This window comes from Phaethon aethereus (assembly GCF_964289735.1).
Source record: "Phaethon aethereus genome assembly, chromosome: 10".
Lineage (NCBI taxonomy): Eukaryota > Metazoa > Chordata > Aves > Phaethontiformes > Phaethontidae > Phaethon > Phaethon aethereus.
In genome coordinates this window covers 1,781,111-1,795,937 of record NC_138586.1, presented here as the reverse complement: position 1 = coordinate 1,795,937, position 14,827 = coordinate 1,781,111, and the positions used below count along the sequence as shown (strand labels likewise).

Below are 14,827 nucleotides of genomic sequence, written 5' to 3'. Positions count from 1 at the left end.
CAGAAAGAGCGTGTGTGTATCGGTAACCTGCCGGTTTCAGAGCTGGCCCTGGGTGCGAAGCGGAACGGCGCGCTGCAGGAGGACGCGGGGAGCGAGGTGGTTGCCTCGCATTGCACGGGCGGCAGCAGCAATAATTGCCTTTTCTCCATCGGAACGGTAAACCACACCACTTTAAAAGACAACGCAGACGAGTAAAAGAACAGTCCATAAAATTTCCCTGTGAATATAAAATGCAAAACTATACAAAAATAGATAAAATCGACCATTTTCTTATGTGTATAAAAACAACAACAACACAAGTCCCCCAAATGCAATACAGAATTACTTGGTAGACTGACCCGAACGTCAGCGGTTTCATCGCAAGTCAACAGCCATAAATCATCGCTTTGAGGCGAGACCTTCCCTGGAAGGGACGTATTCAGGCGAGTCCCTCGAGGGGAGTTTTTCCTTAGTATTTTGGCACGGCAAACTGCCATTCCCGACTCTTCTGACTTATTTCTGGTTCGGAAGCCCTTTTTCATAAAAAGCCTCAATGGCCGCTCTCAAATTGGAGTTCCTTGGGTAAGGCAGTGTTTGACTAACGGCTTGATCCAGATCAAGACCTGAAGATCTGGTCCTGTTTATCCTGGGACAGACGGGGATTTGAGGAAGAGCAGTACATTAGGCAGGGAAATCCAATCTCTCTACAGCAGTGGTAATTCACGGGCTGAGTTAGCGCATTGAAAATTCTTATTTCTTTGGGTTAATGGGGCAGAACGCACCAATAACCCAGCAAATTAGCTCCAAAAATGCTTTTAGAAAACTCATTTTCAATCAATGGATATTTGCTTCCTTTAGTTCACATCAAACGAAGAGGAGAAACCTTTGGTGTAAAGTCAGATTATCAAGTCTTGGCTGTATTGCTTTCACACATTCGAGTCTAGAAGCTGTTTTCACTACGCCTTTCCGTTACGTACCTACAACCAGAAGAATTATTCCTAGAGACATGCGTTTGCAACGGAACATTCATTTTAGCACCGAGACGCTTTCACACCTCACCAAGACTTTGGCAAAGGCTGCACCGTGTCTCAACAAAACGCTACGCGAAACCCCCTTAACCCGCGAGACGCCTTTGGTGACGCGCTAAAACAAAACTGTAATTAAAAGAAAACCCAACCAAAACCGAACAGTAAGGGGCTGCTGCTCAGGCCAAGCGATTACGGTGAGCGCCCGTCTGCGTGACGCCAACGGCGTCACCGGCAGCATTTGCTCGTGGTTTTTACTTTGTGAGCGGCGGCAAGATGTGCAGCGCCGAGACCCGGCCCTTGCCCTCGCTCCGGGCGAGCGGGGAGCCCGTTCCGATCAGGCAACGTTCGTTAGCAGACGCTCACGCGCCGCGCTAACGAGGGGAGACCGCACTCGCAACCTCGGAGGCGAGGGGAGCGGCATCAAGAGCCGCGTTTGTCCTACGAAATCCTCACCGGTTGCGCGGCGGGACGGGAGGAAAAACGCGGCACCGTTGCGGCGGTAGCTCCCTGCAGCAGTACCGCTAGGAAAACGCTGAAAAAATTAAGGTTTAAGCCCACGGATACGCAGATGGGTCTAGTCCAGCCTCAGCATTCTGCTCAGGAAAGGGAAAAAAAGCACGTAAGTAAGTCACAGCGCGGGCAAGCGAAGCCTGGCCTCGCCTCTCCCTGCTCCTTCAGGGATATACCAGGACAGGACGCTACGGAGTCTCTTCTTGAAAAGAAATACCGGGACCTCATTTTGCCTGGGGGCAAAAAAACCCACCAAACCCCAACCGGCTCCTTGTGCCTGTCGATACAGCGACGCCGGGGAGCTGCCGGCGTTTCCAACCGGAGCCACATCCGTACGGGGCCGCGGGTTGAGAGCGCGGCAGAGGATTTCCACGCCGCGGGCTGGAGGCGGCAGGAAAAGCGGGCTGGGGCTGGGCAGAGCCGCCCCTCGCCCCGCACCTTGCTCCGAGATGGGAGAAAAACTCCGCTATTTCCACGCCGTGAATACTTTTTTTTAATGCTACAAACTCTGCTGCAACGAAACGCAGAAAAGGGGCAACTCGGGGAAGGGGAGAAAGAAAAATCGTCATCGGTAACTGAATGAAAAAATCAGAATACGGAGCTTGGACAGAAGGAGGAGAAGCTTTGGAAGTCACGGACAGGGAGGTTTGGTTTAGAGAAAAGCGTGTTTGAGATCACGGAGGACACGGGAGACGCCTCGAGGACCAACGGCCCGAAACAGATGCTTCCAGGAGCTCATACGACCTCCTCGGACAAAGTCTGTCTCCTCAGCTCGTGTCCCTCCTCCACGCTCCTTCAAGGAGGAAAAAGAAATCACAAACCTGCAGCAACCTCCAGCTTTTTTGTTCCCTCCAGTTAGGAGGAAGAAGACGTGAAGCCTAATTTAGGCTGCGTTACATCCTGTATTCCAATTAACAGAATATTTTCCTCGTATGAGTTTATGCAAAGAAAACAGCTGTAAAATAATTTAAAAAAAAAAACAAACCCAAACAAACAAAACCACAACCCACAAAACTTCCTTTTGAAGAAAGTAACAGCATCTGCAACTTCGCAGCTACAGGCACGACGCAAACTGAGCTTATTTCGAAGCCCTCGTCCGCGTGCCCATGGCCCAGGAGAGGCGAGGAGCGCGGGACAAAGCACGGGAAAGGGTTCAACCGGGAATTACGCACCATGAAGACAGACCACGACAAAGAAGGGACCGACACTTTGTTCTTAAAAGGGACACCATCGACAGCACATCTCCCCGAGCGCGGCATCTTCGAGCAAATTAAAACTAGACCTGGAAAATGTCATCGGCACGCACACAAAAGCTCCTGCTTTCCTCTGGGGCAAGGCGGGGTGGAATAAATAAATAAAAAGGTTACTGCAAAGTTCCCTTTCAGCTGACTCGCCTCCCGTCCTCGCTCTGGAAATCGCCGGCATCCTTCGTCCCAGCCTCCCCAAACCGAAACCGGGATGGAAGACACTCAAAGCGAGTCTGAACCAAAACCTTTCACCGAGAAGAGGAAGAAAAAACCCAGTTTCTCTCAAGGGTTTCCCCAGGGCTTCTTCCCCCAGCTCCAAGCCTGCAGAAAAAACCCAAACCTGCCGCGCTAGCAACGGGTCTGTTCCCAGCTTTTATTCTAGCAGCGCCGGGAGCCGCTACCGCGCTTGGCGTTCGAGAGCACGGCGGCTCGCGCTGGAAAACAAGAAAGTGCCTCAGCGTTAACGTACGAATGCCGGAGACGGCTCGGAAGCCCGCCAGAGCATCTGCCCCGGCGAGACCCACGTACCATGGCTGCAGGAGAGGAGCTCAACCTTATCAGTCCAGGTCTAAATTCAAGTCGCTCACGAACTGCTCGTTAATGTTGATTTTTCCCCCTCCCTGCACTTTTGCAACCCTTTTCCCACCCTCCCCAGAGCAGCTATTTGGCTTCGGCGACATTCACGGCGGTGCTCCGGCAGCCGGCGGGCAGCGCGTGCCCGGGGGCGGCTCTGCCCTTCAGGGGCTCTCCGCAGCGCTCCGGGCTTTTTATGGCGTCGGTGCCGCCGGCGGGATGCTGAGGCATGCCCTGGGCGATGCCGACGGGCTTGCACTTGGCACGTTTCTCCGGGGAGCAAGCAAAACTAAAGCTCGGGGGCGGCTCGGGCTCGGTTTCTCCCAAGGGTAACAGGCGGGCCAGCTTTTTGGCGGCGACTTCTCCCTGGTACCCGTAGGAAGCGGCCGCCTCCCGGCACCGCCTCGCCTCGGGCTGCAGAGGTAAATTGGAGGGCCTGAGTGGGTGCCGGTTCAGCTCCGGCTCCTGGGGCCGCCTGTCCGGAGCCTCTCCGGCGACGCTGCAGGAAAGGGACAGGAAAGGGGACGCGGCGCCCGGCCGCTGCGGCGGCTCCCAGGCACTCTCCATGGCGGCGGCCGGAGCGAAAGCCCAGTGCTTCATCCCGCCGGCAGCCGCGTCGCGGTCGTGCTGGAGGGGCTGCAGGCCCGGCCAGCTCGACCCGCCGTCGGGGGCCGCCAGCTCGCCCTCCTCCTCGCTCCTGCTCCTCCTCGCTCCGCCCGAGTCCTTTCTGCCGCCCTCCCGCTTTGCCCAGAGCCGGCACGGCTGAGGGCCGCTCTTGGCAACCTGCAGGTCAGCGAGCTCAAACTCCAGGCTCTCCGTGTCCAGTGACCGGCTCCTCCGGTCGACGGAGAGCGGTGCTGGCATGGAGGGGCTCAGCCCGTGCAGGCGCAGGTGGCGGGGCAGGCTGGCAACGCCCCAGTTGCAGCTCTGGAAGGAGCCCGGCGCGTACCCCGGGGACATTCTCTCGTCACATTCAGCCAACGACTCTTTCCGTCCGTAGCCGTCGTCAAAGGCCTCGGCAATGTCCTCGCCAGCGTTCATCTCGGGACGCTGCTCGCACTCCCCTTCTCCTTCCTGCTCCACGTCGACGACGTCGAAGGTGACCATGGTGGGGAGGGCAGGGAGGTTCTGGGTGAAGGAAGAGCCGGAGGTGGAGCTCCCCAGACTTTCGGAGAGGCTGCAGAAGAGGGTCCCGCTGCTGGCGAACTCCACCAGCGCTTGCGAGAAGCTCACAGCGTGCTCGGGCTCGCGTTCGCGGCTCACCTGGGGCTCGCCGGTGGTGGTCTCCGCTCCGCCGCCACGCTTGTCCTCTGGGAGCCTGTAGCTGGGGAACACCCCTGCCTGGGCTGGGGCTACGCCGCCGTGGATGGAGCCCCCAAACAACCCACAGTCTGGGTCCGAATCGAACCCTGGGTTGTTCCTCGTGAGCTGAATAAGGCAACTTCCTTGGGCTTTTTGGCTGTTGTAACAGTTTTCTGGACACAGAGTCCCTGGAAAATCCCTCCACTCTGGATTTTCAGCTCTAGCCACCGAAACCTCGCTATTCACACCCCTGTTTGGGGCGTGCGAGGCCACCGGCTCGCTACCAAGGCCACTCTGACTCTTGCCAATCGAGCTGGCTGCTCTAGTTTTACATTCAACACACTGCTTTTCCTGGGGACACTTCTCCTTGCTGGCAACATCAAGTCGCTTCAAGAGCGGTTCCCTCTGCAGCTCCCAGTACAGCAGCTCTTTCTGAATGGCCGCTAGCCGCTCTTCTTCCGTTTCCATCACCCCTCTCTTCTGATCCATCATCTGGATCAGGCTCTTCTCAGGGGGGAGGCAGACATCCAAGAAGTAGCTGAAGATCACTGGGCGTGAGACTTTGCTCTCAAACAGGGATTCCTCCCCGTGAGAGGGACTCATCAGCGCGTCAAACTCATAAAGTGCATCTCCGCTGTAACTGTCTCTGGGAAGACGGTCCTTCTTGATCTCACCGAGCCCATCGCCAGCTTCGTCCTCCGGCCCCGGCGTGGTGGAGTCGTAATAACCCTCGTCGCTATTAGGGGCGGACTCTTGCTGGTCACTCTGTGGCGTCAGGAGGTCAACGACGTCCATCGCCGCGTCCCCCACGTAGGGGTGGGCTTCCACCTCGTGCGAGGCTTGTGTCTCCAAACTGCTACTCGACACCTGGGCTCCGTAGCTGCTGTCCCCTGCCGTGTTGCTGCTCCATATCTGGTGGAGGTACTCCTCCGCCTCCTCGGGTATGGCCATCTCCTCCCCACCGCCCTGGTAGGTGACCAGGCAGGAGCTCCGTTTAGCAGCATCTCTGCTGCGCTCCACAGAGATGGTGCTCTCAGCAATGTCGGGCTCAGCAATGTCGTCTCCGCATCCCGTCAGGGAATCGAAGCTCTTCAGGGACGTGACATCTCCTAAGATGAGGCTCAGCAGGTCCCCAGAGTGTAGGCAGGGAGGGTCATTGTCCATGAAGTCCTCAGGAAAGGCCAGCAGCAGGTTGCCACAGTCAAACTCCGCGCCGACAACAGCGTCAGCCTCTGATTTCGTATCCAGAACGTCCCTCTTCCCCGGCATCGCTGCTGCGTCGCCCTCAGAGCTGCCTTCATCAGCAGTGAGACAGCCGGGCTCGGCAGCCTCGCCGCCGTTGGCAGCTGTGCCAACTGAGCGGTCATCCTCCGAGCTCCCCGGGCCGGCCGCGGCGAGAGGCACCGGTCCCAGGCCCCTTGCTCCAGCGGCCTCTCGGCTCTCTGCTTCCACACCAGGAGCTTTGCTGGCCTCCTCCGAATCCCCCGTCCACTCGGGGAGCTCTGCTTTCTCACACTCGGCAGCCTTGCTCTTCCGGTGACGCCGGATGCTGTTAAAAAACCCTTTCAGGCCTTTTTTGGGTCTGGGAAAGGAGGATTTATCTCCATTGGGCTTCTTCTCACAGCCCTCGATACTCCCGGGCGGAGAGCTGTCCTGCTGGCCGAAATCAAACTTGGCGCCGGCGTCTACAGCCGAATGAGCGCTTTGGGAGCTCGGCAAAGGGCAGGGATGCGAGTCCCTGCTCCCCTCCGAAGGGCTTTCCAACTGCGCCCCGCCGCCCTTGTCGTACGCAGCCGCGCTGAGCCCGTCGTGGGTCTTACATTTACTGAGGCCCTTTTTAGAGGCCGCTTTCCCCTGGCCTTTGCTTCTGCCTCCAAAGAAACTGGGCAGCGTACAGATGCTCCGCTTCCCTCCAAACAGTTTGAAAGCCGTTTTCTTCAGCTTGCCGGGGGGCGGCTGAGGCTGCTGGGCCTCGGCACCCGCAACGGAGGCATCGCCCCACTCGGGCGGCCGGTCCCCGTTCTCCTCCCGCCGCTGGTCGCTCCCCTCCCGCTGCCCGCAGCCCACCGACTGCGCCCGGCTCCGGGCAGGCTCCTCCGCGCAGCCTGTTTCCATGGCAGCTGGGCGGTTCGGGTGCATCTAGCTGGAAACGATGACTTTGGTGGCAGAGTCCTCTTCCGGGCGCAGAGATCAAAGCATCACAGCCGGCCTAAAGCAAAGAGAAAGGGGAGAGAGGTGAGGGGGCGGCAGGGGACGGTGCAAAGCCAGAGACACAGGCGTCCCGAGGCGCAGAGCTTCGTCGCCAGCTGGAACCGGAGCTGCAAAAGCCTCCGACAGCCGCTCGGCTCCTTCCGCTCCCTAAAACCGGGCACAAAAAAGTCGCGATGCTTAAATTTATCAGTTTGCGTGTGCAGGAAAACCACGAGTCTCCATTCGGCAGCATCCCCGCCGCCCGGGGACAGGCAGGTCTGACCCCTGAGCCACCTCGCTCCGACCCCTTCGGCTTCCCGGCCCTTTTGCCAGCGGGTTCGGTTACCGGCCGCCTTTGAGCGGGGAAAGAGGGCTGCTCCGGTGGGGAGAGGGACCGACGCCTGCCAAACCCCACTTCCAGCTCTCCCAGGCCTAATGCCAAGCTACAGGGAGGCTTTTTGACAGAGAGCCAAACCAGACGCAGCCCTGACACTAAGCACGTGCCCAGGAAGAACGCAGTTTACTACGTTTATGGGTTTTTTAAGGAGATTTCAATTGGTTTTAAAATCATCTGTCCAGCGAGAAAGAACTGCATTAAAAACATCCACTAAGAACTACCCCGATCAGATTATCTCCGAAGCAGAGAGGCAGGTTTAAATTTGATCCCGGATTGATGTCGGTAAGGGGAGAACTAAAATAATAACGTTTCTTTTGCAGAGATGAGGTTGGAGAAAGCAGATGCGATAAAAACCGTAACGCGCTGCAGAGCTACCATGCCCGAGGCTCAGTTCTTACGGGTGTGAGGCCGCTGAAGCTTTCGGCGGCGAGACCCTGAGTTAAAAATACACCCAAACGACGGCCTCTGGCTCCCGCAACACGACAGCAAACCTGCAATTTCAGATTTTATTCCCCCCCCCCCCCGAAGCCTGGGGAAGGCGGCAGCGCTGCTTTGCCTCTGTAAGTCACGGCCAGCCCCGGCGTCCTCCGGCCCCGCTGGGCTTCGCCAGCTCTGCCCGAGCATCCTGCCGGGGCCCCGGGGGCCGCCCAAGCCCCCCCCGGAGCCCGGCGGGGCCTGCCCGGAGCCTGTCCGCAGGGGCCTGGCGAGACAGGCCCGAGAGGGAGTCACACGCGTGCCTCTGTGCCCACGGACTGCTGCGGGGGGGGGACGGTGGTGAAGGGCAGGAGAAACGGGAGTTCACGAATTCAAATTTGGAAATTATTTCGCTCCGGCTCCACGTCAGCGCTGGCATCGACAGACCCTGCCGCGGCCACACGGCCCGTCACAGCCGCTCGGAAAATAAAGCCGCCAATAAAAGGCGAAAACGGGGTTTTCGCGAGTGGGGCGGCCCTGCCCGCGGCCCCCACCGTCCGGGTCCCTCGGGGTCGCGGCGGCCCGGCGAGCGGAGCGGCCACAGCTCCTCCCTCCGCGGCCTCGCGCGTCTCCCAGCCGGGCCCCCCGGCGCTCCCGGGAGCACGCGTGGGGCGGCGCGGCCGTCACAGCGGCAGGCGGAAGAGGCGCAAGCCCCAGCCCCGCGGCCGGCCCGGGCCCGGGCCCGGCGGGGCCCCGCTCGCCCCGCTCCCCAGCACTCACCGGCTGCGCGGAGCCCGGCCCGGCCCAGGCCGCCCGGGCCAGCCCAGGCCGCGGGCAAGTGGCCGCCGGTCAGCGGCTGCGCCCGGCGCGGCGCGACGGGGCGGGGCCTCTGCGAAGGAGGGGCGTGGCCGCGGCGGGGCCTCTGCGACGGAGGGGCGTGGCCTCCGCGGCGCGGCCGCTGTGACGTCAGGCGGGGAGGGTGGGGGGGCAGGCGCGCGGCGGGGCCACGGGTGACAGGGGGACACGCGGCTGCGAGACGCTGTGCACGGCGGGTGACGGTTGGCAATGCGGGTGGCGTGCTGACACACGCACGCGCGCGGGGGGGGGGGGTGTGACACTGCCACGGCGCGCGTGCTGCCCTCACGTGACGGCGAGTGACGCCGCGGGCGGGGAGAGGCGCGACCGTGACGTGTGCGCGCCAGCGTGAGCGCACGTGCGTGCCGCGGTAGCGAGTGCGGCGCCGTGAGGCCGCCGCTGTGCGCGCTGCTGTCACACCCTGGGCCGCCGCCACGCCACGCTGGCGTCACGGGTACCGCGTCACCCACGGCCAGCTCCCACCCGCCGTCGAGCGGCGGAGACACCCTCGGCGCCTCCAGCGCGCGGAAACCGACACCGGAGGCGTAACGGCGTGACTGCAGGGGGGCTCCTCCTCGCCGCCCCCCCCGCTCCCTGCGGCTGAAGAACCCGCAGCGCCCGCCCGCGGGCTGCCCGGCCCACAGCCCCCCCGGCTCCCAGCCGCGCGGGGCCGCGGAGCGAGGCGGCGGCTCCCGAGGGGCAGGGGCAGCTGCTGTGGCCGGTTGGTCCCGGCGCTGGGCACCACGGGCGGCAGCTTGGCTCCAGCCTCGGCCCGCGCTTACACACACCGGTGATGTCCCCGAGCCTGCGACGGGCCGCAGCACCAGCCTTTCCTCCCCGCGCCGTGCTCCAGCCCCTTCACCACCTCCACGGCCTCTCTCCAGCGTGTCCATGTCTCTCTTCTCCGGGGGAGCCCAGAACCGGGCCCAGCACCTCTCCCCGTTGAGCTTCAAGAGGGGCACCGAGCCCGGCTCGGGCGCTAAGGCGGGGGCCTGCAGGCCCTGCCTTTGCCACGCTGCTCGGTGGCGGCTGAGGACAAACGGAGGCCAACGGACCACAGCGCGGTGGGTTTTAACGATCCGCCGCGCGGATTAGAAACGTACGTGCCAGGGCGAGAGACGGGCCGGCCGCCGGCTCCCCGGCCGTGCCGCGGGTCGAGTCCGCACTCCACCCCGCGAGCAGAACCGGCGATTTTTGGGGCTTAATGAAACCTGTGGGCAAGGAGCCGAGCATCCCTCCCGGCCGCTCACACCAGGCAGAGCCTCCCATGACCACTTGTAGGTAAAACACCCCCCCCAATGGAAATGGAGCCCCCACGAGCCAGAAATTCAAGGAAACACCTTAAAAATAAGGAGAAACAAGAGAGGAGCAGCTGGCTGGAGCCACTTGCGTAGGGTCATTCCTCCCAAAATGAGATTTTTTCATCCCTTCCGGGGCAGGGTGCTCCCAGCCCCATCGCCGCCGCCAGCCTCCCCCAGCTGGGGGCTCCAAGTCAGAGGGGTTATTTTGGGGAAGATGCCAGCACAAACCAGAGCACAAGCCCACCTCAGGCCCTTTAGGAGGAAGACCCAAGGGTACAGCCTGCGTTTGTCATTGCTTTACAAAGACCCCATAAAATTAAGCTTCCCAGCACGCTGGAGCATTTTAGGTTGAAATCGTCAGGTTTCTAGCAGGGGTTTCGTGCCCAGGTGCAGGTAGACCAGCACTCCCCAGCAGAAGACAGCTACAGCGTGGCTGCCGTGGAGGTCAAGGGATTAATCCACCTCCCCCTGGAGAAGTGGCTGCTTTGGGCAGGGGAGCTAGAGAAAAGCATGACCCATTAGATCCCCCAGCCCCATTTCCCAGCCTTCACACCATTGTTCCTCGCAGGGTAGTTCCCAACGCCTTATCCAGGCTAAGTCGAAGCCCTAATTCTCCCCTCAGGAGATGCCCCACAGCCTCCTTAATAGAGCCTGATGAACACATTCCGCAACATTTGAAACAAGCCTATCAATAATGCCAAAACACGCCTGTGTTTTACCAAGAGCAATCCTCGACGCTCCCGAAGGCCACGTGCCTCTGCCCCTGTTTGAGACGTAATGAGGGCAGGGTGGCCTAAACCACAGGGGATGTATTCTGCTGCATCCCAAAAGCAATCCAGAGCGTGGGTGGTTTTTCCGTCAGCTCCTGCCTGAGCGAAGAGGCAGCAAGGCTCCTGCAGCCACCACCAAGAGTTGTCCCCGTCGCTGGTCACGGAGCGGGAGCGACTGGTGGGCAGCACGGCTGCTGCGATGCCCCGCTCCAGGTTCAGCCTGAAATTCCCCAGCTGCAGCATTTCCCTGCGTCGCTTCCAAACGATGCCAGCTGCGCTGCCAGGCTCTTCCCATTAAAGGATATTTCAAAGAGGTCACGATAGTTTAATAAGAATACTAGCAATATTTTTAATTTTAAAAAACCAAACACAAAGCAACTTGAGCCACTTTTGAGGCAAGTAAAATGATGTTTAAAGACAGAGCTGGGGCAGGGAAATGAGAGTCAGGGAGTCTGGCCGGGCTGCCGGACGGAGGAGGCACTTCAAAACCTCCCTGGGAAGGGGGCTTTTGAGGTAGCTGAGGCCACACTGCTGGGGAGTCCCGCAGGCACAAAGCCTGGTCTTGCCTCCCTCCTTCCCGCTCTTCCCCAGGAGAGCAGGAGGTAAAAGCAGCCTTCGCTCCTCTCCCTCTGCCCTGCGCGCCTTTTCCCAGCCCCTTCTCCAACCAGCATCAGTTAAAGGTATGAAATCCTTCAGTAAAAATGGTTTAATGCCAAACTTGGCTAAATCTGATCGTGCTCTACCATCGCCCTGCGGAGCCAGAGCTGAGGCCTCCTCTGTTTTCTTCCCCGCCCTTCCCTTATCACCTTTTTGCCCAGGCACCGCTTTTTGGAGACGCCTCGTAAGCAAAAATTACTTTGCGACCACGAATTCACAGCGCTTTCGCGCTGCGCAGACGTCAGAGCGGCTTTTAATCCGTGTGCTCGACGCGTGTATGGAGCAGGTGTCTCTCGTGGCGGGCTGTGCCTCAAGGCTGGTGTCGGAGGTAGTTCGCCAGCACCGTCGGGATCTCCAGCTCGCCGAGGGCGTGCGGGCGGCCAGCCTGCCTTAAGAGGCATCGCATCGCCAGCCTGGACTGAGACATCAAGGACTTGGGATGAGCTGTGTGAGGAGAGGGAGGAAAAACGAGATGGTCACCTTCAAGACGCACAACCCCGCTCCCTTCCAGCCTGGGCATTATCCTAAGCAAAGGGATAGCGATAGACTTAACCTAAACATCTTTGCCAAGGCCGCTTACGTCGCGTATTCGGCCACAAGCTTTGCAGCGTGCGTTTCACGTGAGCTGGGCAAACAGAGAGGAAATCTTCCGCTATTGGACAGAAATCAGCGCGGTTTTTCTGGACATAGGCAATACAGGAGAGCCAAAGCTGAGCAGCAGAAAGAAGGGGGATGGCAAAAACACAGTCTTTAACCCAACAGATTTATATTAAGTGGAAAAACCAGGCTGTGGAAATGCCCCCGTGCTCCGGACCAGCACCGACCACAGCGAGGACCCTCACAGAGAGCAGCTTCTGCAGCAAGTGTCTAGAGTCTGCGGGGAGTCCAAGCGGGAGGAAAACCACCATGTGGTGGCTGCACCAGCTCACACCCCAGACCCAAAACACGGTAGCCTGACTCCAGCCGCAGCCAGCGGTGGAAACTGGGGATATTTGGTGGATATTTATTAGAATATATGACATGAATATATTTATTAGAATATATATTAATTAGAATATATGACAATATATCCCATGACACTCTCCCCCAACTCCCAGCAATTTGTTTTAGGGGTTTCCTGCGGTAGCATGTGTATCTAAGCCATCAGGTTTAGTCACTGGTGGTGGACCTATTCTCCATAACCTTGTGATGTTCTTCTCTTGCTGTGTTCAGTATTGGAGACTCGGGGTTTTTTGGCCTGAACACAGCAATAATAGGGGGAGAGGGAGGAATACGAGTTCAAAGTAAAACAGTGATAATACTCAAGAGTTTAAGACTGGAGAGACCCATGCGCTCAAGTGATGCTGCAAAGGCAGTCGAAGCTTGTAGGAAAGTCTGGGTAAGGCTGTTGAGAATCAGGGCTAAAGGGAAGGGGAATCTGAAGCAACTTGCACCCAAACAAGCAAAATAAGTGCTCGTTTCCAGCCCTGGGGCCACGTACGCAGGTTACCTCTCGCCTGCAGCAGCAGCTCCAGGCCCTCGCTGTGGGGCGCCGTCTCATCTACCGTGACGTTGGGCAAGTACACGTTGGCTCCAAAGTCAATGAGCAGCTTGATGAACTCACTCCTGCAGCCATGCCTCAGGCAGGTTTCCAGCAGAGTCTTGGGCTCCTTGATCTGGGCGATCACCCTCTCCTCAGTGCAGTTATAGTCAGGATCGGCACCGTAAAGCAACAGCATCTTAAAGCACTCCAGGTGCCCGTACGCAGCGGCGAGGTAGAGGGGACCGGAACAAGCCACCGAGTTGGCAGCCCACTCGGGCAGCCTCGCTTGAACATTGGTTTCCGCGCCGTGGTCCAGGAGCTGCTGCAGGATGTCCACATTCCCATCCCTCGCGGCGATGAGCAGCGGTGAGCAGTTGTTGTAGATGCTGCCGACGGGGCTGGCCCCCGCATCCAGAAGGACCTTCACGCATTCCCGGTGGCCATTGCTGACCGCCATGAAGAGTGGGGTTTGAGCCTTCACGTCCAGGCTGTCCACCTCTGCCCCATGGGCCAAGAGGACCTTCACGCTCCTGACACGGCCCCACGTGGCGGCCAGGCGCAGCGGGGTGCTGGGTACGCCCCAGCCACTCCTGTGGTTGATGAACCTCTTGTACCTGTCTTGGGACAAGAGGCGGTCTAGGGTTTGGTAGTCGTCCTCAGATACCGCTCGGTTCAGCTCCTCGCTTTCTCCATTGTCTTCTTCATCTTCTCTGGGCTGGAGCATGGAGAACATTTTAGTGATATCCATTAGGCTCATTTTTTGTCTGTCTCCCATGTACCGCTTTCATCATAAATGGTAAAGCCAAAGATCTACAGGACAACCAAACCAACATCACCACAAGGTTAGAACCAGCTCCCTGACACCAACACCATCTTTTTATTATTAATACACAATTTAAGGAAGATTCTAAAAAAACCAAACCAAAACAAAAAACCAACCCCCAAAAAACCCCACCAAACGACAAAAAGACAAATAACATTGGACTATGATGCTTCTGACACTTATCGCCCTGCCACCATGGGTGAGGAAATCCATGCTGGTGAAGGCCTTCGGCAAAGACGGAGGTCCTTGCTGTAGCATGTACATGGGCCACCTCCCCTTAAACTGTTGTGATCAAGAATGCGCTGAGAGAAGTGAATCTGGTGTTGGAGTTCTAACACTGCATGGGGAAGCTCACAGACTTTATGTTTTTAAGTTATTTAATGCTGTACTGCTAGCCCCTGAGTAAGGGGTATGGGACTACTCATGGGATACTCAGCCCTTGAGCTCAGGAAGGCTCCTGGGTGGCCACAGGCTCTTGCAAAGACTCTGCACCCCACTGGTGCATGAAGCCACCCATTTTCCCAAAACCCTCAGAAGTCACCCCATCCAGCTGTTCTCTGGGGGTCAGTACAGAGCACGTTGGAAAATACCCGGAATCAACTCTGCTCCGTATCGGCCAAGGCTTCTGTTGGAAGCCTCAGCAGCACCAGCACTTCCAAGTGCTTTGGGACCCACTGAAAACTCGGAGGAGTTTTAATTTAGGAGCCAGCAGCATGGCAATGTTTTTACACCTTGCCACTTTTTAAAGGGATTGGATTTCAAAAGAGATGAAGGGAATGTGAGGGTGGCTGGTTTAAGGACTTTCAGCATCGCCCCTCCTGAAACGACGTCAGTGTTTGAATTCAGCAAACCCTCTCCGCTCTCCTGCCTACCCGAGCCCGAGGAGCGTGGCTGCAAGAAGGGTCGGGGATGTTTATAGCGGGGGGTACGGGGTGGTGGGAGGAAGGCGAGGGGATGCCAAGCTGCGACCAAACCCCGACACGTTTGCCAGGCACTCGGTGCAGGATCTGGCATCGCTGTGGCCGGGCGGCCGCGGAATGCAATGCCCTGGCCGGCACCTGAGCAGCCGGGAAATGCCGCCGGCCGGGAAGCGCAGAGGAATTTCTCACCACGTCGCAGCCCCGTAGCATCTCGGGTTTCCTTGGGGAGAGACAGCTATGGCGCAGCTCGGTCTCCCCCCGCGGCTCCTCTGATGCGGGCAAAGAGCTGCACCAAGCAATTAACCTCTTTCTGCAAATGAGCCCGACAGTAACGAAGCA

General features: G+C 58.7%; 2 protein-coding genes across 2 annotated transcripts; both read right to left on the bottom strand.

The window, feature by feature from the left end:
- Positions 1-3,424: 3,424 nt before the first annotated feature.
- AMER1 (APC membrane recruitment protein 1) lies at positions 3,425-6,778 on the bottom strand (the record flags this gene model as incomplete). Its single annotated transcript, XM_082004166.1, has 1 exon — positions 3,425-6,778. One exon carries the CDS (start codon positions 6,776-6,778, stop codon positions 3,425-3,427), a length of 3,354 nt encoding a protein of 1,117 aa, XP_081860292.1.
- A 4,755-nt stretch (positions 6,779-11,533) lies between these two features.
- Positions 11,534-13,839, bottom strand: ASB12 (ankyrin repeat and SOCS box containing 12; the record flags this gene model as incomplete). Its single annotated transcript, XM_082003966.1, is given in 3 exon segments — positions 11,534-11,667; positions 12,713-13,506; positions 13,508-13,839. Coding segments are annotated over 3 exon segments (1,146 nt in total). The 5' UTR covers positions 13,726-13,839.
- Positions 13,840-14,827: the final 988 nt, after the last annotated feature.